Consider the following 23,778-nt stretch of genomic DNA (forward strand, 5'->3'; position numbering starts at 1 on the left):
CCATGGCGGAAAGCTCGTAGGTTACAAAACCATCAATGCCCTTGAAATTATTACACCAAGTTTACTGTAGGCAAATGATGTCGAATAAATCAATAAAATCCTTCCATCCCAGCATTTCTACCTTGGCCGTCACCCCTGCAATATTCCAGCTAGCGATATAGTAGGTTTTCCTGTCCCTATCATGATTGACGTTAGGCATTTCGTCAACAGTTACGGACATGTTAACATCTGGATTAAAAAGCTCTATGTGATTAGAATTCTCCTCCACTCCCCCCATAGTCATACAATCCACAATCGCATAATTATCCAATTCATTTACAGAAATAGAAATAGATTGTCCTCCAGTATCACCGCTCCCATGTGCTGGGTTAATCTTATGTCAGTCGTTTTGATCCAAACAACTTAGCGACTGGTATCTATTTTGGATTGGAACTTGGTAAAACATCCCATTAACTGGTGACAGGGTACTTTCATGGGCAGGAGGGAAATTAGGGGCATGTGTTGCAAATCTATTCCCACCTGGCACCGAGTTCACCATATACATCGGTGTAGTAGGCGAGCCCTCCTGGGGTCCAAAACCGAACATAGGTAACCCGGGTCTATTTACAGTGGGTTGGTGATTGTTAAAGATCTGTAAGCCCTTCCCGTTATTTACAAATGTAGACCTATTGAGATGATTATAAAAATATCCCAATGGCCTAGCAACGACATCTGTCTCAGACTGCGTGATTGAGGCCGCTCTAAGTAGGACCGTCGCAACGTGTTGCGGATGTTTAAAATTAATAATCACGCAGTCACCCACACAGGTCTTTCTTGTGTTACCTATCCAGTTGACTCTTCTGATAGAGATAATCTGATCAGAGTAGCCAACTGGGTAACCACAGTGTCGATGTAGCCAGGAGATCGCTTTATTTTTTAGTGATTCCACCGACTCCTGGGTAAATTGGGCCTGATTTATGGACGGAACATTCGTTAATACTACAACATAGGGGACACAATCGGGGGGAAGTTCAACCGGGCGCTTGCTAATCCTCACTGGTGCCCTGTTTGTCCCCCCTGTAGCAGTTGGGGTAGCTGACGGTACTGGCCCCCGAACAGTTTTCACCCTACTTATTGAAGATGGTGGTCTAATCGTCTGGTTTGGAATAGCCTTGGCTGCACTAGTTGACCCTGCTCCCTGCAACTGAGATGGTTGACCCATACCCTGAACTAATGGGCTTGTTAATGCAGGTAACTCTTTGGGTAGTTGCTCACTAGTAGTAGCAATAGCATGAGAACTATTTGTATCACATAGTTGCGCCCTTTCCTGTGTAGATATTGTAATTGGGCGCGTTGAATCATTATTAATTAACAGGGCTTTATCCAAAGTGACAGACTGTTTGTCCACCATATCTCGCAATCTCAGAACTTCTGCACACAGACCCTCAATCTTGGTTATCAATGGCTCAACAATCATTTTAAGTCTATCATCAATATTGTTCGCCAACAATTCTATTTGATCTGACTTAATAGTAACACAACTTTCTTTCATTAGATCCCCTATATTCTCAGTGTTCTCCTTGTCGATATTGTCCTTTTTATTTTTCCTGCCAGGATGATGATTTCCCCGCTTTGGAGCAGTTTTCCTACACGCTCTCATAAGTCTAGTGGCCCCGATGGACTGTCTAGGGGTACCTTCATAGGTCTCATTCTGATCAACTTCCGATACCGTCACACTATCAGATGGCTCAATGGACTCAGCATTAATGATAGTGACATCAGACTCGGTTGCTCTCCCTCTGTCAGTCTCTCCCTCTCTCTGTTAGTCTCTCTCTCTCTCTCTCTCTCTCTCTCTCAGTAAGTCTCTCTTTCTCTGTCAGTCTCTCTCTCTCAATCAGTCAGTCAGTCTCTTTCTCTGTCAGTCAGTCATGTCTCTCTCTGTCAATCTCTCTCTCTGTGCCAGTCTCTCTCTCTCTGTCAGTCTCTCTCTCTTAGTCAGTCAGTCTATCTCACTGTCATTCTCAGTCAGTCTCTCTCTCTCTGTCAGTCAGTCTCTCTCTGCCAGTCAGTCTCTCTCAGTCAGTCAGTCTCTCTCTCCGTCAGTTAGTCTCTCTCTCCGTCAGTCAGTTTCTCTCTCAGTCATTCTCTCTCTCTCTCTCTCTCTCTCTCTCTCTCTCTCAGTCTCTCTCTCTGTCAGTCTCTCTTTCTCAGTCAGTCAGTCTCTCTTCCTGTCAGTCACAGTCAATCTCTCTCTCTCTCTCTCTCTCTCTCAGTCAGTCAGTCATTCTCTCTCTAAGTCGGTCATTCTCTTGTAGTCAGTCTCTCTTAGTCAGTCAGTATTTCAGTCTCTTAGTCAGTCAGTTTCTCTCTCTCTACTCTCTCTCCACTCTCTCTCTCCACTGTCTCTCTCTCTCTCCACTCTTTTTCCACTCCCTCTCTCTCCACTCTCTCTCTCTCTCTCTCCACTTTATCTCTCTCTCTCTCCTCGCTCTCTCTGGGGGGGCCATGGGTACATTACCTGCAAGGTGAGCGGGCCGCCAAGGAAGGCCTACCGGGCCGCTGGCGGCCCGCGGTCCGTACTATGAGTACCACGGACCTAGTGGATCACAGGTGGCAGTTATACTTGGAGGTGGTGCAAGGTCTCATCCTCAAATGGATAGAACCTTGCTCAATCTATTAGCCACTGCTGAGGTTGCACAATGTCACCAGCTCTGTGAGTTGAGTTTCTAAGACATCTCTCGTAAGGGATCGTGTTATACCTAGAGTGGAACTCTGGATGTCTGTGTGCATTTCTGCAGATACTACTCCTGCCTGAGTTCTGAAAAGATCAGGAACAACCAGGTCCAAGTCATCCCAGTGGGTACAGAGTATGCTATCCAAAACATCTGGTCTTGAGCATGTGTCCTCCAATCAGGCTATCAGTCTGGGAGGACCTGCTGTCCTCACAACAGAGCAGGGTTCTGCACCCGGCCATTCACAATCGCCACCCACACGTACGGAGATTGAGTAGCAATAGCTGAACACCATCAACCTTCCTCCGGAGGTGGTTGATGTCATCTTGGCAGCCAGGCATCTCTTGACAAAAAGTGTATTCGTCTGTTGTTGGGAAAAAATGGTGGTTTCATGAAGCACGTCAGATGGACCCTCTTCAAGCCAAAGTATCTGGCGTTATGTTGTTTATTTTGTCTCTTACTCAGCGAAGGCAAAGGAGTCAGGTGTGACATTGGCACGTTGACAGTGGATCTCAAAGATGACAGGAGTTTCCCCATAGTCTAGGGTGGTTGAGGACTGCCTGGGGCGAGCCCACTTTCAAAGGCAGTCAAAGTAGGTGAAGACTGGCATCGCTGAGCTCCAAAGTTTTGCTGCCACTACCGTCATCACGTTTGTGAACACTTAAGGGGTACTGGTGAGAAAAAAGGGGAGCACAGTGAACTGAAAATACTCCTGTCATCCTCCCTCCACCAGGGCAACATTTGTGAATCAAACACTAAGCCACATCCGTGCTTGCTTATCCTAGACATAATATATACCCTTGTGTATTGGGTTAGTTATTTAGTGATGAAGTTGGACTTTATTGCACATCATGCAGTGTACTGTTAAGCTGGATTTCATGGAAAAAACTTAATAAAATAGAATTAAAAAAAAAGAAAATACCCCTGTCCCACCATGAAGCTCAGGTAGCACCGATGGACCTACAGGACGGGAATATGGAAATAGGCACCCTGCATGTCCAACACTATTATCTCGCCCACAGGGTCAAGGGCCAGCAAGACCTTGAAAAGTGTGAGCATTTTGAATTGCTCCTTCTGAAAGAAGATGTTGAAAGGGCCTAGGTCTAAAATAGTACAAAGGCCACCATCCTTCTTGGGCATCAGAAAGTAGCGCGAATAACAACCATGGCCTACTTCTGGCATGTTCACCCTCTTGAATGCCGCTTTGGCCAAAAGAGCTTGTACTTCCTGCTGCAAAATGGAGACATGGACCTTCGTCAGTCATTGGGGAAGGGGGGGAGGAGAACGGTGTAAGGTGGGGCAGCGAGAGAATGAAAGGTAGGTCATATCCCTGCCAAACAATTTGCAGGAGTCACCTGTCCAATGTTATGATTTGTAAAGCCAGCAAGAATCATCAGAGCCTGCCCCTCAAGAAGGAGTGGCTGTGTTCCTCTAAGGGCAAGCTACAGGTGTTTGGTTGTGAAGGGTGGAATGGCTGGTGTTATGGGGCAGCCTTGCCAAAACCGCAAAAGAAGCAGTAGAGCTGATGTGGCTGGCAAGGTGGGGCTTTGCTCTCCTTGAGCTGCTTGAGAGTGGAGTCTGCCTTGTCCTAAAGCAGGCAAGTCCCATTGAGCAGCATGTCCATGAGGGACACTGGACATAGCCTGAAAAACTGGTAGCGCATTGTGAAGTGTTGTGGTGAATAGCGACAATGGTGCCAATGGCTCACCCAATGGAATTGGTGGTGTCTAAACCACAATGAATTGCGAACCTGGCTGCCTCACGACTGTCCTGTATAGCCTAGGCAAAGACAGGACAGCCATCTTCATTAACACCTGGAACTACTTGAGGTATTGAATCCCAAAGGGCATGGCAATAGTGCACGAGCAGGCAGTTGGCATTTACATATCGATGCACCAAGCCGGTGGATGAGAAGCCTCTCTGAACATCTCCACCTATTTTGATTCCCTATCGGGGGAGTAATTGGAAACGTGTTGGGGTTAGTCTTGCTTGTAGAGCCTGCACCACCAAACTTTCAGGTGAGGGGTGCTGAGGTAGAAATGTAGAATTGTTCAAGACAGGGTGATGGTGGTTGTGCATGCTCCACAGTAGCAGGACCAGGGAGCGAGAGGAACTCTGATTCAGGGGAAGTATCAAGGCCATTAGCCTCTTGTAACTTGTTGTACCAATTCTCTTCCATCGTACAGCTGGCAAATCTTATTACCCTAAGTCATAAACATAGTCCAAATCTGTGCCAAATAGGGAATGAGGAGTATATGTTGAATAGGCTAGGGTGGAAGAAGCAGTGCCTCAACAGAATCCGGGCGTGGCCTTGGGGTCAGAAAGTACAATAGGTACTTCGTCTTCCAGTGTCAATGGGGTCGCCATCGAAGTTTCAGGAACTGGAGCAGACTTTGGCACCGGCAGTAGAGTCAGAACGTAAGCCGGAGGTGGCCCTGAAGGGCGTCGAAGGGTCCAACCAGCGCAGAGGATGAACCCGCCAGAGGTATTCTATATGGAAGACCTCTCGTCTCTATGGGGCCCGTAGGTGTACAAGAGGAAGTTATCAAGGATCCAAAGACCTTGAGTATTGCCTCACAGAACTCTTCGATCTGTTTTAGAGTTTCAGACGACCTTGGAAACTCTGGTTGGGCCAGGACATGTTGAGGTATAGGATCGGGCGTAAACTGACTTCAGAAACATGATTGAAAAGTATGGTGCTGACCCTACACTTTCTTAGGAGAGTGAGAATTGTGGGAGGGGGCCGAGTCGCCCTTAGATTTCTTGTTCTTTTTTCATTGACTTTGAGCGAGATGAAGACCAACACCTGGAATGACTCCTGCAACTTCTGGATCTGAAATGGGACTGGATCGACCTTTTGATTTGGAACTGTTTTCTCGTGGAGCCTTCCGCTGCTTGGCGATGAAGAATCTCATATGGCCTTCGGGTTCATCGATGAACAATCATGGTAGGTTTCAGAGTTGTGACTGAACCCCAGGAACTACAGGCAAACTTGATGAGGGTCTGTCACAGATATTTGTTTGGGACAGTGACTACAAGGTTTAAAAGATGTTGTACTGGGAGGTGACATTTCCCTTCCACACTGTTTTATAATTTTGTGAGGTTAAAGGGGTCTCAAAGAGATGAGATGTAGCTTCAGATCGAAAGGAACTGAAGTAAGTGCTAGGGAGAGGCACATATATAGGCTCTTCATGGCATTTCTGAGCAGCCTCATTGCAGACCCACATGGCGCCACCTACCTGCACACAGAGGTACTGGTAAAAAGTTTACGGATTCAGTCTGACACCTGGGGAATATTCAAAAGGTGAGGAATCTCCAGCTAGAAGAATCTATGCGAAATGGAAAAATATGCTCAGGTTGAGGCATAAATATCTGTCCGTACTTTGGCTTTTCTCTTTTTTTCTGAATAGGGCTCTACAAATCTGCAGGTTGAAGTATCCATTAAAAAGCAGAGCTAGGTGAAGCTGTCACACATGACTTGGAACTACCATACAGTCACACTGTATGACATCTGGGTATATCATTGGGCACATAAAATGCTCTGGCTGGTCATATGAAAAAATGTAGGGTAATTTCGACCAAGTAGGTTTAAGAATATGCAGAAGAATGGTTATGTTGCTTGGTGTACACTTATTTTATTTTTCTAACGTTCTTATGACTTAATTTTCATTACAACATATACAAATAAAAGAGATAAGAGCCCTTTTCTGAGAACCTTGTATGAATATTAGGCCTGAAATAATTATTTCCAGTTGATTCCAACTTTCTCCATGTTCTGAAAAAGATCACTCCACATGAAAATTATTTGTACACCATGAAAGGCAGTTTTGGTCCAATGAGATCAACTGTCCACACTTACCCTGCCTGTGACAATTAAATACTACAACTAAATAGGATGGTGTTCGGAAGTACTGTAGGATTCTGGGCTACTCTAATGACTTATTATCTGTGGTCCCATCATGGCCACCACTAAGTGTGAATGACAGACCAATATAAAGCTCAGTGATAAGGAATTACAGGTGAGCTTTTACTTTTTCCACTAACATGAGGCTTACCCATATTAGGTGTGGATGTTCTTTGGCCTGATCGATCCCACAGTTCCCCAAAGAATGTCACTGCGGATATTATTCAGTGGAGGCTTCTCCACTATAGCGGAGGAGGGTCGTCCCACTGATTTCAAGCAGTGCTAGAAGCCACAAAAAAAATGATAATAACTTTCAGTTATTATCATTTTATGTTTTCTTTTCGGGCGGGGCTGCTCTGCTAACGGAGCAGGGCAGGGGAGGAGTGGTTTGCCCACTCCAAGTGCGCAGTGACTGTTTGGTTGGCCCTCTCGGGCCTCCCAAACCAGTCATGTGCACTTTCCCACTTCTCCATGCAGGCTGCATTACCGCCTGCATGGAGAACATGCCCACCCCTCCAGGCCCTGTCTGAGCGCCGTGTCTCACCGCTCAGAGCAAACACAACGCTGCATTGCAGTGTTGTGATTGGCTTAGGGGAGGGAGACTGGCAGCGTGCTTCCTGTTCCTGAAGCCGGAGCAGGAGAGCAGGAGCAGGGACACGGATCCGGTGCCGGCAAGGTAAGTGTTTTTTTTTTTTTCAAGTTGTACTCCCTCCCACAATTGTGACCCCAGCGTGTCGACACCGTTCCCCCCCCCCCCCACAACCCTCTTGCGCCTGCCTCCGCACCCAGGAGCCATGCCAGCTGCACCTAATATTATTCTAAGCCCTTAAAAGCTAATTCTCAACTCAGTAAGTGGTATTTGTGAGATCCCATTCAACTGATGCACTAGAAAGTAGGGGTCGGCGGAATTTGCGTAATCGCGTTACGCAAATCTCCGCGAAACAGTAAAAAATCTACGCGAGCACGCAGAAATTGCTTGTTCGCGATGCTTTTTTATTCGCAATCACTGTTTGCGTGCTCGGGGGGAATATCTCGCGAACACGCATTTAAGAACGCGAGCAAGCAAAACATTTCACGAAGTCGCAGAACACAGAATTTTGGGCAATTTCACTTTCTCCGCGGAACGCGAAATTACCCAAATTCCGCGAGCGGGCGGAATTTACCGCCCAGGCCTACTAGAAATAAAGTGGGAGCGAAACATCTCCATGCCTTGTACGGAACTCACTGCAATGACCAGGGTCACTGCGTGTAGGCGCTTTACTTAATTAATTCGGCATACTATGAGGCTAACTTGACACCTTTGGTGACATTTATTTGAGTCTTTAAAATGGCACCGCCTTGGGCTATTCTGCTGCAGTCTTTCTTAAAACATGAGCAGCAGAAGCGACTAGTCCGTCATCTTCCTATGATGTTGTTGCACGATCTTCCTCAACCAAAGTTTTCAAAAACGGGTCTCTGGGCGCCATTAACTCCTGGATCTTCTGAAAGGCTTCGTTATCTTCAGGAAAGTTATTTTTCTGAAACGTAAAATCAAATGTTCAGGTTCAGAAAAGGTCTGAATGCAAAGACAGGCATTATTAGAAATGTAGGGCCTTATTTAGAGTTTGGCAGTCTGGAGACTCCAGGAAAACGTGGTCGATATTCCACCTGCGTATTACAGGTACCACAGCTTTAAAGAACCTATAATATAATGGCTAGCACACCTACTGTGTTCATGACAGAGTATCCCGTCCAGCAAACTCTAAATAAGGCCCTTAGGTCACTCTACAACGCAGTCCCCTCTAAAAAGAACAAAATAATTGTAGCTCTAATTCTCTGTATTTTTGAGGGGTGGGGAAAATGAGTTAGTATGTGATAAAAGATTTGGGGGTACGGAAATCGAAATGATGGAGGTACCACTCATAAAACATATTCATATACAATGAGCTAACAGTAACTATAAAAGTCGGTATCGAGCACTAGGCGGTAAGAGTAATATATTATTCTAATTCTTAAATCATTTCTAGCCTGATTTCAGGTGTTATCAGCTGTGAAAATATCACAAAATATAAGTCGTGGTCATCATTTATGCTTTTTATGGTTGACTTATACCTAAAACAAATCACCAGATTAAAAATATCAATATACAAAAAACTATTCATAGACACATATCTAAAAATTACGACGACGTCTAAAGTTATTCATACCAAGTGAAATAAAAAGAAAAACATCAAAAATAAGAGCAAAAAAAACGTTTGTAGAAAAGCAGCGTGTCTAATACTTTTCTAGGAACTACATAATAAGGCAATGTGAATGAGGTGAAAGGTTAAATGTCCGAAGAGCTCTGCAAATAGACTCAACCATCTGCCTATTTTTAGCCACACCCTCTCGTCCTTTCTCAATATCTGGATTTTTTTAAGTGCCCATCCACTCGATTATGTCACACTACATCTAAAAACACAAGGAGCCATCATCGAACAAAGCAACATCTAGACCAACGGTCATAACCTGTGGTCCAGGGACCTTTGGGGGTTCAAAGCGCCTACTCAGGGGGTCAGCGACTGCTTAGAAAATGAAATGATATTCATTGATTAATAAAGTGTATGTAAATAAGAAGGCAAAATGTAAAATTGTATATGTTCAAATGTTATGTAAATGAGAATAAATGTCAAATTAGGGGCTAAAAATGTTGTTGGTATCCTCAGAATGATTCGTGGGACTAACATCAAACAGAATACAGTATGAATGTTGGGCGGCTTCAAATGAATTAAGAAAATCTCCAAGTGTCCCAATTAAAAAAAGTTTATTTTTTAATGTGTTTGTGAATCAAGTAGGATATTTCACTTTTTATGTACTTATTTGATAAATGATTGCTTCTGTATTTTTTCGTTTTGTTATTCAAAGCATAAAAATTGCTTATGACTGAGTAAGGGTCCCAGACTCCAAGAATGATTAAGTGGCGGTCTGAGGATTGCAGTAATGAATAAGTGGGGGACTCCAGATGTCAGAAGGTTAAAAACCTCTACTTAAGACTACTTACTAGCACACTGGATTCTTGGAAGCTCCTGTGAAATACAATGGAGGGAGTCAGGGCTAATAATAGCTGGCAGAGACCTTCTGCTCCAACATTCCAATTTTTGATGCTGTGTTTCTCCACATTTAATTTAAAACATTCTGATCTCAGTAGATGGAATGTTTGAATAGCCTCATTGCACTTCTGCCTTGGTCTATATCAGTTGTTAAAGCCCTGTACCTCGTTATAGGCCCTCACCTCCAACTCATTCCTATATCTTGGGTTCAAGGCCAATTTAGCCCTCTGCAGTAGGCAATAAGGCTATATTGGTGGTAACAGTTGGAGGAGTGGAGCGTGGCAAAGATAACTTCCTTTTCTCTCTACACTGGATGGCCTTTTTAAGAAATGGAAGGTGATGCTACAGCTCAGCTTGGTGCAGGGGGTGACACTGCTTTCTGGATTGGGGTTTTGATCCCAATGGGACAGATGTAGTGTGAACCTCTTATCAGAACTGGGAGAAGCTGGTCGGGCTTGCCAAACACCTTATATCTGACAAGCAGCTATTTCGGCGGGTCTTGTCCCTTACCAGGACATTCCAGCAAGAGAACATCAGACCGTCAAAGCCAACAGAACCCAGATATTCAAAATTGTGTGAATAAACCATGGTCCTTAGATTATTGTATTAATGGCAAAATAACACATTTCCATCCAGGAAATAAGTAACTGGGAAGTTGGAGATTTAGCTAGATCTTATATCCTGCAAAAGGGTATCCGATGTACATGCATTAGTTATTCATGTGAGAATGTGTACTTCAGGAGTATCCTTTACAGTTTCCAGGAACCCAAAATACCTTACCAGGGTGGTGTAGTAGCCAGGTTTTCTACAACCACCCAAGTTGTGTGTGGTGAGATGTCTCAGAGCTTACAAAGCTATAACGGATTTGTTAGGTCTTGCGGGTATGGCACAATTGCTCATAGCCATAACAAAGCCTTTTAAACCTGCTTCATTCCCTACCATTGCATGATGGGTAAAGTGTGTAATGGGGAAAGCAGTTATTTACACATCCATATTTGGGTTGCATTCCACCAGGGGAGCTATCACCTATAAAGCCTTCCCCTTGGGTGGCCATTTGGAGGACATCCTCAATGCGGTGGATTGGTCTTCAGACTCTTCTTTTAACCCCTTCCATGCTCATGACGAGCTCAGCTCGTCATGAGTTACGCCTGTCGTACGCTCATGACGAGCTGAGCTCGTCATGAACCGCGGCTTTTCGCAAAAGTCAGCGCACAGCGGGAAAACCCGCAGAGCGCATGGGGTTAAGAAGTTCTACTTCAAACCAGTGGCATGGGTGCCTCACTGGTGGTCAGCCGGCTTTGAACTTTGAACCCAGGAAATCGGGATTACATACCATGCACCTAGAAAATGTGGTGAAGATCACAATGTTGGGTATAAGTATAATTAATTCAATCTTAAATCCTAAATGGTTTAATATTCATGTGATATGATATTGATGATGTGTGTAGTAACAGAAGTGGACTCTGAAGGCTGACATTCGCTCGTCTTTTCTGAGGATTGGAACTGAATACAAAGGAATTCTTGAATGAAGACAAAGGAAGCACTTTCCCTTGTGGACTAATTTGAAGTACATGAAGCATTCTTGGATGATGGTGTTAAACGTTTTCTAATAGACTAATGGGACATGCAGTCTCTACATGTTGCAGTTACGTGTGTTTGTTCGGCTCCTGAGGAATAAAGTGGAAAGAGAAATGCAGCAAGACCCTTGCCTCCCTTTCCTTACGAGTATTGAAACTTTCCTTCAGGATAGCTAGGAAATTTTACATTCATACTAAGAAGCTAGGATGTACTGAATCTGTCAGATAAGTCTTATATGCACTTTATTAGTCTAAATATGCCTTATAAATTTTGGAAACAGCAAGACACTCTAAATTAGACTTAAGGTACAACAGGCATTCCAGAGGAGTGGTCACCATGTTTTTTAGAGTAATGAATGGTCAATATTTGCACAAAACTCACCGAGATAGTCAGTCGGAGAAGTCCATTATTAATTTTTGTCCCTGGAATCTGCTTTGTTTCTTGGATCTGTGTTTCTATGGCCACCAGGAAAGCTTTCAGTCCTTGCTCAGTGATGTGGTTCCCTGAGGTTTCCGGTAGGGATATAGAGATAAGATGGTAAATTCGAAGAACTGATACATGCAATTTCAATACCATTCATGTATTTGATTTATAACCTTTTTTACAAAACAGTAAAGTCATCAACTTAATCTACTCCTAAAACTTAGAACATTTTAGAGCAGGCTTTCACCACTAAGGCCACAATTGTATTAAAGGAGGAGCACAGAAGAAAGTATTGGTGCAGTTACCAGAGTTTCAAAAATTAAAGAATGTATTGGAGTCATATCATGTATGATATTACCATTATCGACCGCTCCCTTATCACCAGTTTCCGAATTCTTTATAAGGCAGGTGATGAAATGAGAGACAAGGGTTAACATTTAGAGCAGCAGAACTTTGGAGCATGTGTCTTTCAGGTTATCAAAATAAAGTGTGAGACTTGAACTGTATCAAATGACAAGCAGAAGCAGATCCTTAAATTTAAGTGCCACACTTAGTAACCATATTACCCTTAAATGTAACTTGTTTGCCATCAGAGCATAAAAAACAGACCTTTCACATGGAAATCATGTACCAGAAGCCTCTGGAATCCTAGCAGCTGCATAGCTATCCAGTCTCCATTACTAGTGATACTTAAACTAAGCTCATTGATGAGAAGAGGAGCTCCAGCACGAGGCACACATCTACATATACTACATGTAGTCAGGAAGCAGCCAGTGACCAACAAGTTACAATGACCAGCAGCAGCATGGTCAGGTAAGAGCGGTGGGCCGGGTCGGGGAATTTCGACAGACAACGAGGAGGGAAAATTAAATAAATAACCAATTGTCCCTTGTGATCATCTGTCAAAATTAAATATTAAAATGTCTTCTCTCCACTCATGAAAAGAAACTGATCCAAAAGCACAGAAACAATAACAATTCATCAGTCACCAAAAGGAAGGTATGAGGTAAAAAAGTGGCAGGTCATTCCAAAAAGCATGCAGAAGGGCTTAGAAACCAAAACAGGAAGTATTTCAACACAAATGTCCTGTAATTGAACAGGAGCAGTACTTCAAAACAAATTAGGGTTGGAAACAGAACAGAGAAGACAGAGGTCACAAAAACAGTAGCACTTATTGTATTTTTCATCCAATATATATATTTTGTTCTATACACGCAATAGAAACATTTAAACTTACTAATATCTAGGCTTTACCGAGGCTCAATAGGACAATCAAAATGGTTAGGCTATAGCAATAGCTCACAAGATAAGATGAGATAATGAAATGACACTCTTCCTAGTAAACTATGCATAAGAGTAGTAGGTATAACAGGTCTGTGAAAAAATGTGCACTGAAATTACATGTCAAATCAGACTAACTGCAGTTATGTTTAGAAGGATGTTTGTTAAAAGTACTCAAAACTCTCACTCAACAAAGTTGCATGCTTCATCATCAGTTTATTTTTTTCACTCTAGTTAGATGAAGTCGTTAGGGTGGCTTCCCTTGTCTAGAGAATTTTTTTGTGATTAATTCCGTCAGTCATGTTGTCTATGAAAGGAATTTCAGAATGTTTTTGCCTTGTGGTTTCTCTGCACCCTAAGATTGGACGGACCTGGTCAGTTACAATTGCTTGAGCTAGTCCAATTTCTTAATTTCATTGGTGTTCTCTTCTGTAAAATAGGAACAGGAAACTTATTCAGGACCCATCATGTCTTTAGTGTTGACATGTTTCTTGCCTATGGAGTATCCTAAAAGGGTCAATTACAGTTCTTCAGGATGACTATATTGGTGTGGGTGAAATGTAGAATGTGATAAAAAGACAAATTTGAAATATACCATATCATGAGACTGGTCTTAACAGAGCCGGGGTCTCATTGCCGGATCCTACTTAAAATGCTTTGGTATGGGTCAGCCGTGAGTCATAGTCAGGCCTGTATTTGGTTCTCCATGAAATACGTAACGCCAGATTACCTGTATCCACCATTGTTGTGCCAGGAATGTCCACTACATGGTAATCTAGCTAGGCTTAGTTAGGCCAGTATTTGGCTCTCCGTAAATTAAGTAGTGATGGATTACCTAATTCCACTGTTGTGTGGACAGGGAATGACCACGGCAAGGATATCTTGCTAGCATAGTGTCAGACTGATGGAGTATCCTGACTTTTATTTTAGACCTGGCTCATGCAGGTGTCTCCAACCATCCCTATAGTTTGTATTCACCCACAAGCGTATCTTGGCACTGAGCAGGTGTGTGTGCTTAGCATGCCTATGGTAGGTTGATTAATTAAAAAGACAGGGCTCCAACTTCTAGTGCAATCAATAAGAGAGAAGGAGGCTCTGAGGTGGAATGGGAAGCCATTCTACTCTTTAGAACTGATGCAAGAGAGCATCCATCCTCCTGATATGGTTCTGTGAATGCGTGGGATGTGGGTGAGTAGGAGTCTATAGAGCAGAGGTGTCTGTGTTGTTGGTGGAAGGAGATGCAACTGTTCTGAAAGGTGGGGACTATGTTGTGTAGTGCCTTGAAATTGTGTCGGAAGAGTCTGAAATTAGTGCACTTGTGTATTGGGAGCCAGTATAGCTCCTTGAGGTGTAGTGTGACTTTTTTTGGTATATTTTAGTGCGTTGAACTAAGTGGGACTGGAATGCCCAGACATGGGTTCTGTGTACACTGGTTGCACTGGAACCAAACTATCCCTGATGAGCCCTAACTAGGGTGAAATCGGTCCTAGGTTGTTTGTGATCTGGTTCAGGGAGGACCTGGCTCAGCAGTTCGAGCTGAACTGTTCTCATGGTAGCAGGGTCAAGGCTAATATGCATATATCTGGGTCCAAACTGAGGTTTGATGGTGTGAAAATAATGATGTACTGCGATGCGGCTCTGAGTAACAGTGGCTGCGATTAATTTGAGCATGCAAACCCTCACTTATTTGTATACGTTATTGTGTTACCCTAAGTGGGACGGGTATGCCCATATGTGAGTCCTGTGCACAATGTCACAGCAACCAAGCCATACATGGCTAATGAGAACTAACAAGGGCAAAACCGGTCTTAGATTGTTTGTGTTCCAGTTCAAGGAGTACATGGCTTGGCAGTTAGAGCTATACTGTTCCCTTTGGAGCAGGATGAAGACTGATTTTAATATATCTGGGTCCAAACTGAGGTGCCATGGACCGCAAAATAATGATGGACTGGGATGCAGCCCGGGTAATTAAAAGTGGCTGAGATTAATTCAATATCTTCAATCCATCACTGTTTTGTAAATTTAATAAATGTGCCATTTTCAGAAATGGTATTTGGAATCTAACATTACCATTAAACAGGATTTTAAATTAAAATGTGCTAGACATCAAACATGATAATTCTACCTGTTCTCAAACAAAAGTTATCTTTATTAAATGTAATAAGGTGACCACATGTTAGCCTGTTGGAGAGGTAGGCCTCAACGTAGTAAAAAATGAATTTGTGAGTTTTTTCAATACCAGGACATGCAAAATTTTAAAGATACATGAACAACTTGTTAAATACAATGCATCCGGCTCAAACCAATGGGCTGTTTAAGGCCTACCCTAGGGCAAACTGTTAAGTATTAAAAATTAGTTTTAGGTTTAGCAAAATAATTAATGGAAACACCCACACATAAATTCTGTATCTTGAAATACTCCCATAGAAACAACCATGCAAATAGTGGAGGTGAATATCATAATCATTTTTCAAACAAAAAACTGTTGACAGATGCACTACTGCCTGCATCCACGTCAAAGCGATACCAAAGGGGATGATGGACGGAGCGTTTCCACGTCAAGGCAGTAATTCTTAGCAAAAGTATCCATAGATGCCCAAAGTGCAGCTTTACATGTGTCCTAAAGTGTCACTCATCTTAAGTGTAGAGGTGGCACTCTCAATTTAGTTCAGAAACTCCAAACAGCTCTTTGGCTTTCATTCCTGAGCTTGTATTGTATTGCAGCATGTATATGGCTCTTATTACCCTATATGTGGTTGAAAGGATTTTGTTACAGGTTTGATCCTATGTAGAAAGTGTTCCAATGTTGTGCGTGATGACTTTTGAGGTGCGGTTATCGTGCTATGGGACGCAGAGTATAGCAGTGTAGTGGATACTGAAGTGTGAGAGGCAGATACTCAGTTTTATGCTTTTCAGTATGCTGGAGCTTTGAACAGCTCTTCAGGTACTTTATCGCATTTCTTTTGATTATAGTTTGCTTACCTGGTTACTGCACTGGTTTGACCAATCTGAGATTTTGTGCATAATTGTGGTGCTGAGCTGGCATGGTTGGAGGGGTAGAGAAGTGGAGAGTACTACTGGGATGGGCATTTTTATTATCATCCAATATCTGTGTGTCTTTGTGAGCTTGATGAATGCTATTTCCCATTCTTAGAAGAAAAATTATAACCTGTACCATTTATCACACAAGATTAATTTCATTAACCAAGGTATTTGATTTTATCGAATGTGATAAGAAGAACACCACCCTCTTGGGCACACGTAAACATAGCCTACGTCTGACAGGTAACCTCCCCTCCTCTTACTTCCAGGATACCAGCCCTTTTTCCTGGTCAGCATCTGCAAATGCTGCCAGGTCCCTTTCCACTTTCAACTGTGGCATTCTAATCTATCAGGAGAGTTTTTTTTATTATTGTTCTGTAGGAGACACATTTTGCATTCTTTTGCAATGATAAAGACTGCAGTGTAGTTTCCAGACCTATGCAGACTAGCAGAAAACCTTTAAAAACACAACTCTTCCATGAAGGAGAGACAGCAAGAGAGACACACTGCTCAGAAAATGGTTAAGTAAAGGAGACAATTCTTCTGGCAAGAGATCCATCCCAAAAACAGTTGCAGAGGCTGGGTATATAGAAAACCTTTAAGGAAAAAACTATCTTTAAGAAACAATTCTAAAGGTCCGAAGATGACTTCTAGATGCACAGGTCAGTGGCTTTCTTCTCATTGGCTGTAGGTGAAAAGGCCCACGAGAGGTGAATAGACTTTACTCATTCAATTACAATAAACCGCTCAAAGAACAAGATACTTACAATCGGTAATGCCCTTTCTTCTCAAGATTTTATGTAACCGTAGATTCCTCAACTTCTGAGTATTCCACAGGCATCAGACCAAATGGGGAAACTTTTAAGCAGTACCTCTGTGCACCAGTAGGTTGTGTCAGGCGGCTCTGCACTGATGCCACTCTGCTCCAGAAATGACGAGCAGGACCTCTACAGGTGCCACTCTCTCATGCTGTCAGTTGCTTTTGAGGCTGTTTGCGGCCTCAGACGCAAAGCCCCAACAGGAAATTGTATTTGACTGTGCAAATTCCTAGACTTGGGATTTTTTTAAGGGGTAGAGCCCAATTCATAGAATGGGGGGTGAGTCTGCTTAAACCAAAAAGCCTTGTAGGAACTAGCAGGCAAAATGCCCCTCTCAGCGCACCTGGAGTAGAGCTCTCCAGGAACTCTACATGCCAATGCATTTGTAATAACTTTGGCCCTGGTTTGAATGGGTTCACAAACCTTCTAGGGACTGATTTTTGGCCAACGCGTAGCAGAGTTTGATGCAGAATACAATCCAAGAAGATGGTCCTCTTCTGCACGGCTTTGCCTTTTTTTGCCCTAGTGAATCCGAACAAGAACTGATTTTCCAACTGATGTACTTTGGTACGATTTATTTAAAAGCTGAGTGCTCTTTTGGGGTCCAAGTGATGTAGTCTCTCCTCCTCATTAGATGAGTGAGGTGGGGCATAGAATGCAATTAGGGTGATGTTTGACTGAAATGGAATGGCTTCACAACTTTTAGTAAGATGGATGTTCACGTCCGCAGAACCAGTTTGTCTGTGAGGAAAGTGTTGTATGGTGGTTAACACAGAGAGCCTGAAGCTCAATAACTTAACACACCAAGGTGATGGCAACAAGGAACACAGTCTTGAGGGTGAGAAACTGCAATGGGCAGCTGTGACGAGGCTGAAATGGATTGCACATCAAATATGTGAGGGCCAACTTAAAGTCCCACTGAAGAACGATGAAAGGACAGGGAGGAACAAGTTTTGGAGACCTTTAAAAAATGCATCACAATCAGTGACTTGAATAAGGAGGGCTGGCAATCTTAAAAAGGATGAAACATTCAAAGGGCACCCCTTAACTATGCCCATAGCAAATAGTTGCCATGCGAGATCCAAAGCAAACAAAAGAACCTCAGATAACTTAGCATGAAAGGTGTCAATATGGCATGTGCTACATCAAATGAAAAACTTGTTACAACGCCAGGCATACACAGTGTTTGTCGAGGCAAGCATGGCTACCAATATGAAACTAACCACCTCTGGAGGAAGGTGGAAGGTGTTCAGCTTTTGCTGCTCAGTCTCCGTGCATGAAGGTGGAGACTGCGAAGGCCCTGGTGCAGAACAATGCCCTGTTGTTATGACAGCAGCCTGATCGGAGGAGAGGTACCATACCTTCTGTGCCCAATTCAGGGCCACTGGGATGACTTGGCCCCGGTCGTTCCAGATCCTCTTCACAACTCTGGGCAGGAATGGTATCGGCAGGAAGGTATACAGGAGTCCTGAGTTCCACGCTAGGCGGAATGAGTCTCCTAGGGAGAGGCGCCTTCGGAAACTCCAACGCACAGAACCGCTGACAATGCACATTCTTGGCAGTGGCAAACAGATCGAGCCAATGTTCTCCCCATTCTCAGAACAGGCCTTGCACCACCTCTGGGTATAACTGCCACTTATGATCCGCTAGGCATCAACAGCTGATTTAGTCTGGCCTGCATTCAAAGATCCTACCAAGTGGCTCTCCACGAGGAACACACCTTGCTGGTTCATCCATTTCCAGGAGCATATTGCCTGCTGGCACAGGGTCCACCTCACACTGCCCTGCTTGTTGAGATATCACATGGCAGTGGTGTCTGTAAGCATCTGCACCGGTCTCCCTTTGATGGCTTTTAACACCAAGAGGATGACCTGCGGCTCCAGGAGATCGAAATGGAGCAGGGCATTCACCAGAAACCAGAGGCTTCAGGCCTCTACTTCTCCCAGATGGCCATCCCAACTCAGAAGGGATGTATCAGTCACAACTGTCAACTCTGAGCCGGGTAGGGAGAGGGTCAGCCACTGACCTAATTGCAGTTCAGGACCCACCACTGCAGATCTTTTGAAGTGTCCTCTGAGATCTGCACATGGTCGGGGAGATCCCCTTGATTTGGTGCCCAGACTTAAGATACCACTGCAGAGCCTGCATATTCCACCTGTCGTGATTTACCAGCATGGTGCAGGAGGCCATCCTTTCCAGTAGCCTCAGAGTCGACCTAACTTAAATTCAGGCAGATGCTTAATGTTCGGGCTAATATCCTGAATGTCTTGGACTCTCAATTCCGGGAAAAGGCAAGAAACAGAATCATATCCAGAATGGCTCTGATGAAGGAGGCGTCTGATAATAGAGTTAGGTGTGACTTCAACACATTGACAGTGAATCCCAAAGATGACAGAAGTCTCACCATAGTCTGGAGGTTGTTGATGACTGCCTGGAGCAAGCCTGCCTTCTGCAGCCAGTCGGCGATGTAGGGGAATACTGGAACCCTTGATTGACCTCTGAAGGTGTGCTGGTACCACTGCCATCACTTTCGTGAACACAAGATGGGCACTGGTGAGACCAAAGGAGAATACAGCAGACTGAAAATGCTCCTGTTCCACCATGAACCGCAGGTCGTGCTGATGGGCCTGCAGGACGGATAAATGAAAATAGGCGTCCTACAGGTCCAATGCCACAATCCAGTTTCTAGAGTTGAGGGTAACTAAGACTTGAGTAATTGTGAGCATCTTGAACATTCCCTTTCAGATGAAGGCATAGAGATGGCACAGGTCTAAAATAGGACGAAGGCCTCCATCTTCCTTCGGCACCAGAAAGTAACATGAACAACAACCATGGTCTGATTTTGGTGCGGGCACTCTCTTGAAGACTCCTTTGGCTAAAATGTCCTGCACTTTCTGCCGTAAGCAGACAGATGGTCCTCCATCAGTTGCTCGTGGATGGACGAAGGTGCAACAAAATATCAATGAAATGTAAGGTGTACCCCTCCTGGATTATCTGCAGGGCCCACTTGTGTGACATGATGGTATGTCAACCTGGCAATAATTCTCAGATGCTGTCTGTAACTCTGTGGCAGTCCTCCACATAGGGTGTGCAAAAGGGGTTTGAGAGGAGGGGCACCAGTGGACTAAGAATTGCATGCACTGACTGGAGGGCAGTGGGTGCTGTGGCCCCAAAACTACTGTAGACCCTGCTGAGGTTGAATCAGCTGTCAGTATAGGGCACCTCTGCCAAAGTCGCAAAAGGAACAGTAGGGCTCATGCAGCTGGCGAATCGGGTCTGATAAACCCAGAGACCATGCAGTGGCCGTACTCAACTCAAACCCCTCAAGAGTGGAATCTGCTCTATCTCCAAACAGGAGAGTCCCATAAAAGGGTATGTCTGTAAGGGACAATAGGACATTGCCTGAGAAACCAGTCAACCACAGGCAGATGTGGGAGCGAATGGCAACGGTAATGCCAAAGCTTGACCAATGAAATCGGTAGTGTTCAAGCAACAGAGAATTGTGCATTTGCCCTGCATCACAACTGTCCTGTATGGCTTGGGTGAGAACAGGTTGGAGGTTTTCTGGGACACTTGTGAGGACTTGAGTCATCAAATCCCAAAGAGTGTGGGAATAGTAGCCCATGAGGCAGCTGGCATTCACAGAAATGAGGGCCAACCTGCTGGACGAAAATACCCTCTTCCCAAAGGTCTCCACTTGTTTGGACTCCTTTTCGTGGGATTAGTCGGAATGGTTTGAGTTTGTCCGACTTGTAGATGCCTGTACCACCAAGTTGTTAAGGTACCGGTGCAGAGATAATAATGCAGGGTTGCCAGGGGAAGGGCGGTGGGGATTGATTGAGGAGGGGGGGCCAGAGCAAGGTTTAGCCCAAGCCCCAAAAAAGGTATTTGTACAGGCCTCATTGAAGGCCAAGAGCTGCTCTGCAGATATGTGTCCTGGGTGGAGCGCTTCTATTAAGACATTGCTTTTGACCACTAAGGTAGGGAGCTGGAGATCAAGAACTTTACCCACCCAACCTATGACCATGGCATGAGAAGTTCTCTCCTCAGTGTTAGGACGAGACGGTGAGAGAAGATCCGACTCAGTGGAAGTATCAGGGCCATTGGCTTCTTGTAGGTCTTCATACTAATTTTCCTCATTGTATGGTTGCCCAATCTCATCACCCCTGTAATCATTGCCTGAATCCATGCAAAATACGGTATGCCAATTATGAGTCCTTTCTTGAGGGGATGGCAAGTCAAATGGGGAAGCAAAGCCTCAATGGAAGTTGAACACGGCCTCGATCCAGGTCCTGACTCCTGACAGCGCTGACTCAGAGAGCACAATGGGCACCACATCCTCTAGCGTCTTGGAGTCTGCATTGGTGTCAATGCTCTGGGAACCAGCGTAGAGCATGGTGCCAGAGGCGGTGTTGGAATGGGAGCTGGAAGAGGACCAGTGGTGGCTTTGCAGAGCTCAACTGGGTCCATAGGCAAACCAGCCAGCAGTACCACAGATGGAGGGCCTTTTGGCTCCTTAAGGCCCAAAGGTGTGCCAGAGGGAGCTGGTAAGGGTCCGAAGACTTGGAGCATGGCATCGCAGAAATCTTTGATCTGTCTCTGCTGCAGATGGCCCCAGAAGCTCTTCTGTCAAGACAGGTTGTAGGAGTAGGTTCAAATGTCGATCAATGTCGAGATCGAGAGGCATGTTGATAACCTTAAGTGTTCTCAGGAATATGTGAGCGGTAGGAAGAGGCCAAGGTCCACTCGGAATTTTTTGTATTTTTTGTTCCACTCACCTGAAGAGCTGGAGTGCAACATCAACTGCCCTGGGGAATGACTCCTCCGACTTTTTGACTTAGACTAACCATTTGACTTGAACCAGTCTTGTCATGGAGTCTTCCAGTGCTTGGTGACAGAGTTTTGCCTGCAGTCTTGTATGGCCTTTGGGTTCATCAACACACAATCACTGTTTTAGAGTCAAGCCTTGACCCCAGGCACACCCAATGAGGATCTGTCACAGCCATTTGTTTGCAACAGTCCTTACAGGGTTTAAAATGTTCTATACTGTTAGGTAAATTGGTCTCTGACAGATGTGAGCTACCTCTTGGTGTCAGCCTGGGGCCGCCATGCACAATATAAATTCTGAAATTCTGAACTAATCCGTTGGCGCGGAAAGGAAGGAACAGAAATCCGCATGCAGGAGTGGGCTTATGTAGGCCCTACACATCATTTCCAGACCTAAGCTGTGTCAGAGCAGCAAAATGCCTCCTACCAGCACACAGACATAGTGCTTAACATTTTTGGGATCCAGTCTGCCACCTGGGGAATATTCAAAAGGAGAGGAATCTATGGTTTGAGGTCTCTATAAGAAACCAAAGCTTGAATATGGTGCATGAAAAGCAGCACAGCATCTTTATATGCCATGCGGTGTGCGATCAGTAGCCTGCAGGGACATGGAATGATGCACACAATATTCACTACAGGAGTACAAAAGTCTGAGACAGCACGTTTTCTGTCTAATTATCTGCATCAAACAGTCCAAGGGCTTCTTGCAGGGCCGGTGCATTTGGGCTAGTCAATGGTAACGCACCTCCAGCATAACCCAGCAATGCACCTGCAGAGTAGCCCAGCCCAGCGACCATGCTCCTATTCTGACTGTGTTCTTTGGAATACCCAGTGAGTGATGTCCTGTCTGCTCAGCTTCCTTGTCTGCCTCACTCAGCATTGCCACAGATTACAAGCCTGCCTTATCTCGTCACTACCCTGTACTGCTTCAACTTAGCCCTACTGTGACTATGACTCTTGTAAATGTAGGAGCCACAAAGAGGCAACCAACTAGGCTGCACAATAGGATCCAGCAGGCTGCCACAGCTAGAAAATACGGCTAGTTGAGGCCACTGGGTGGCTGTTCTATGAGCTCTATTGTCTGTTCTCAAGATCCTGCTCACTAAAGGCATATACAGTTGTAACCGAGGATAAGGCCCTGCTGGGCAATTGATCTGGTTGGAAAAACAGGCTTCAATCAAGTGCCACTAGACATTTAAAAAAACATAAAATCCTCCACCTTCCCCCAACTGATCTAAACCCCATTCTCTCCTACCGCCCATTAACCCCTCAGCTTACTTTTGAAATAATCGGCATTTTATTGCTGTCTTCTCCGCTTCAAGGACTGTTTAATGGAACAACCCAGATACTGAGCCATATGGGTGTGCATGGTAGCCTTACAAGTGGCAGATTGGTGCATTTGTGGAAGAGGTGTGGTGCAGCGGCCAGGGTGTCTGACTACGGGGTTCACGGTTCGACCCCCGGTGCTGGAGGCAGGTTAGCCCATCACCATGTGACTCTGGGCAATAGCTTGCCTAATCTTCCCGAGGGCCCCCAGCGCCGGGACACCACTTCGGATGTAGCTGTGCACTTTACAAATACTGGTATTTAATTTCATATTTCATGTCTGTTGTCCTCTCAAGAGCACTCCTGTTCATTGTCACATACCCATTGCCTTTTCACTCATCCAAACCCCACTGCCTACCCTATGTTCAAGATCAAGGCAGTCACTGCTCCACAATGTTTGCAAAACATAGTCCATCCTTACTAGCCCTCTCGCCTGTTGCATTCTGAGAATCAAGAAAAATGTGTGGTTCCTAGGATCAAACTTACAAGAATGGATGATCGTTCTTTCTCTTATCTTGGCCCATCCTTGTGGAATTCTCTCCCCACAGCGATTCGCAAAGAAACGCTACATATGAAATTCTGTAAACTCCCAAAAACCTGGGGCCAGATGTATCAAGATACACTTTTGCGATTCTCAAATAGCGATTTTTAAGGAATCGCTATTTGAGAATTGCAAAATGGTATGTATGTAGAAATTCGCTATGATTTAGCGATTTCTTAAAATTCCTTAATTGCGATTAGCAAATTGCTAATCGCAATTAAGGAATAATTTCCCATTCATTTCTATGGGCCAGGAGGCC

General features: G+C 44.5%; 1 protein-coding gene across 6 annotated transcripts in view; it reads right to left on the reverse strand.

Moving 5' to 3' along the window:
- Window positions 1-6,321: 6,321 nt before the first annotated feature.
- LRRC71 (leucine rich repeat containing 71) overlaps window positions 6,322-23,778 on the reverse strand; it is a 566,767-nt gene continuing 549,310 nt past the window's right edge. For all 6 annotated transcript variants that reach the window (XM_078669037.1, XM_078669036.1, XM_078669039.1 and 3 more), the window contains 2 exons: window positions 11,643-11,764; window positions 6,322-8,132 (listed from right to left, as the gene is read on the reverse strand). In XM_078669037.1, coding sequence (XP_078525163.1) covers window positions 8,019-8,132; window positions 11,643-11,764 — 236 coding nt within the window. In that variant the 3' untranslated portion in view covers window positions 6,322-8,018. The remainder of the gene's footprint in view (window positions 8,133-11,642; window positions 11,765-23,778) is intronic.

The sequence above is a fragment of the Lissotriton helveticus genome, chromosome 12, assembly GCF_964261635.1.
Source record: "Lissotriton helveticus chromosome 12, aLisHel1.1, whole genome shotgun sequence".
NCBI lineage: Eukaryota > Metazoa > Chordata > Amphibia > Caudata > Salamandridae > Lissotriton > Lissotriton helveticus.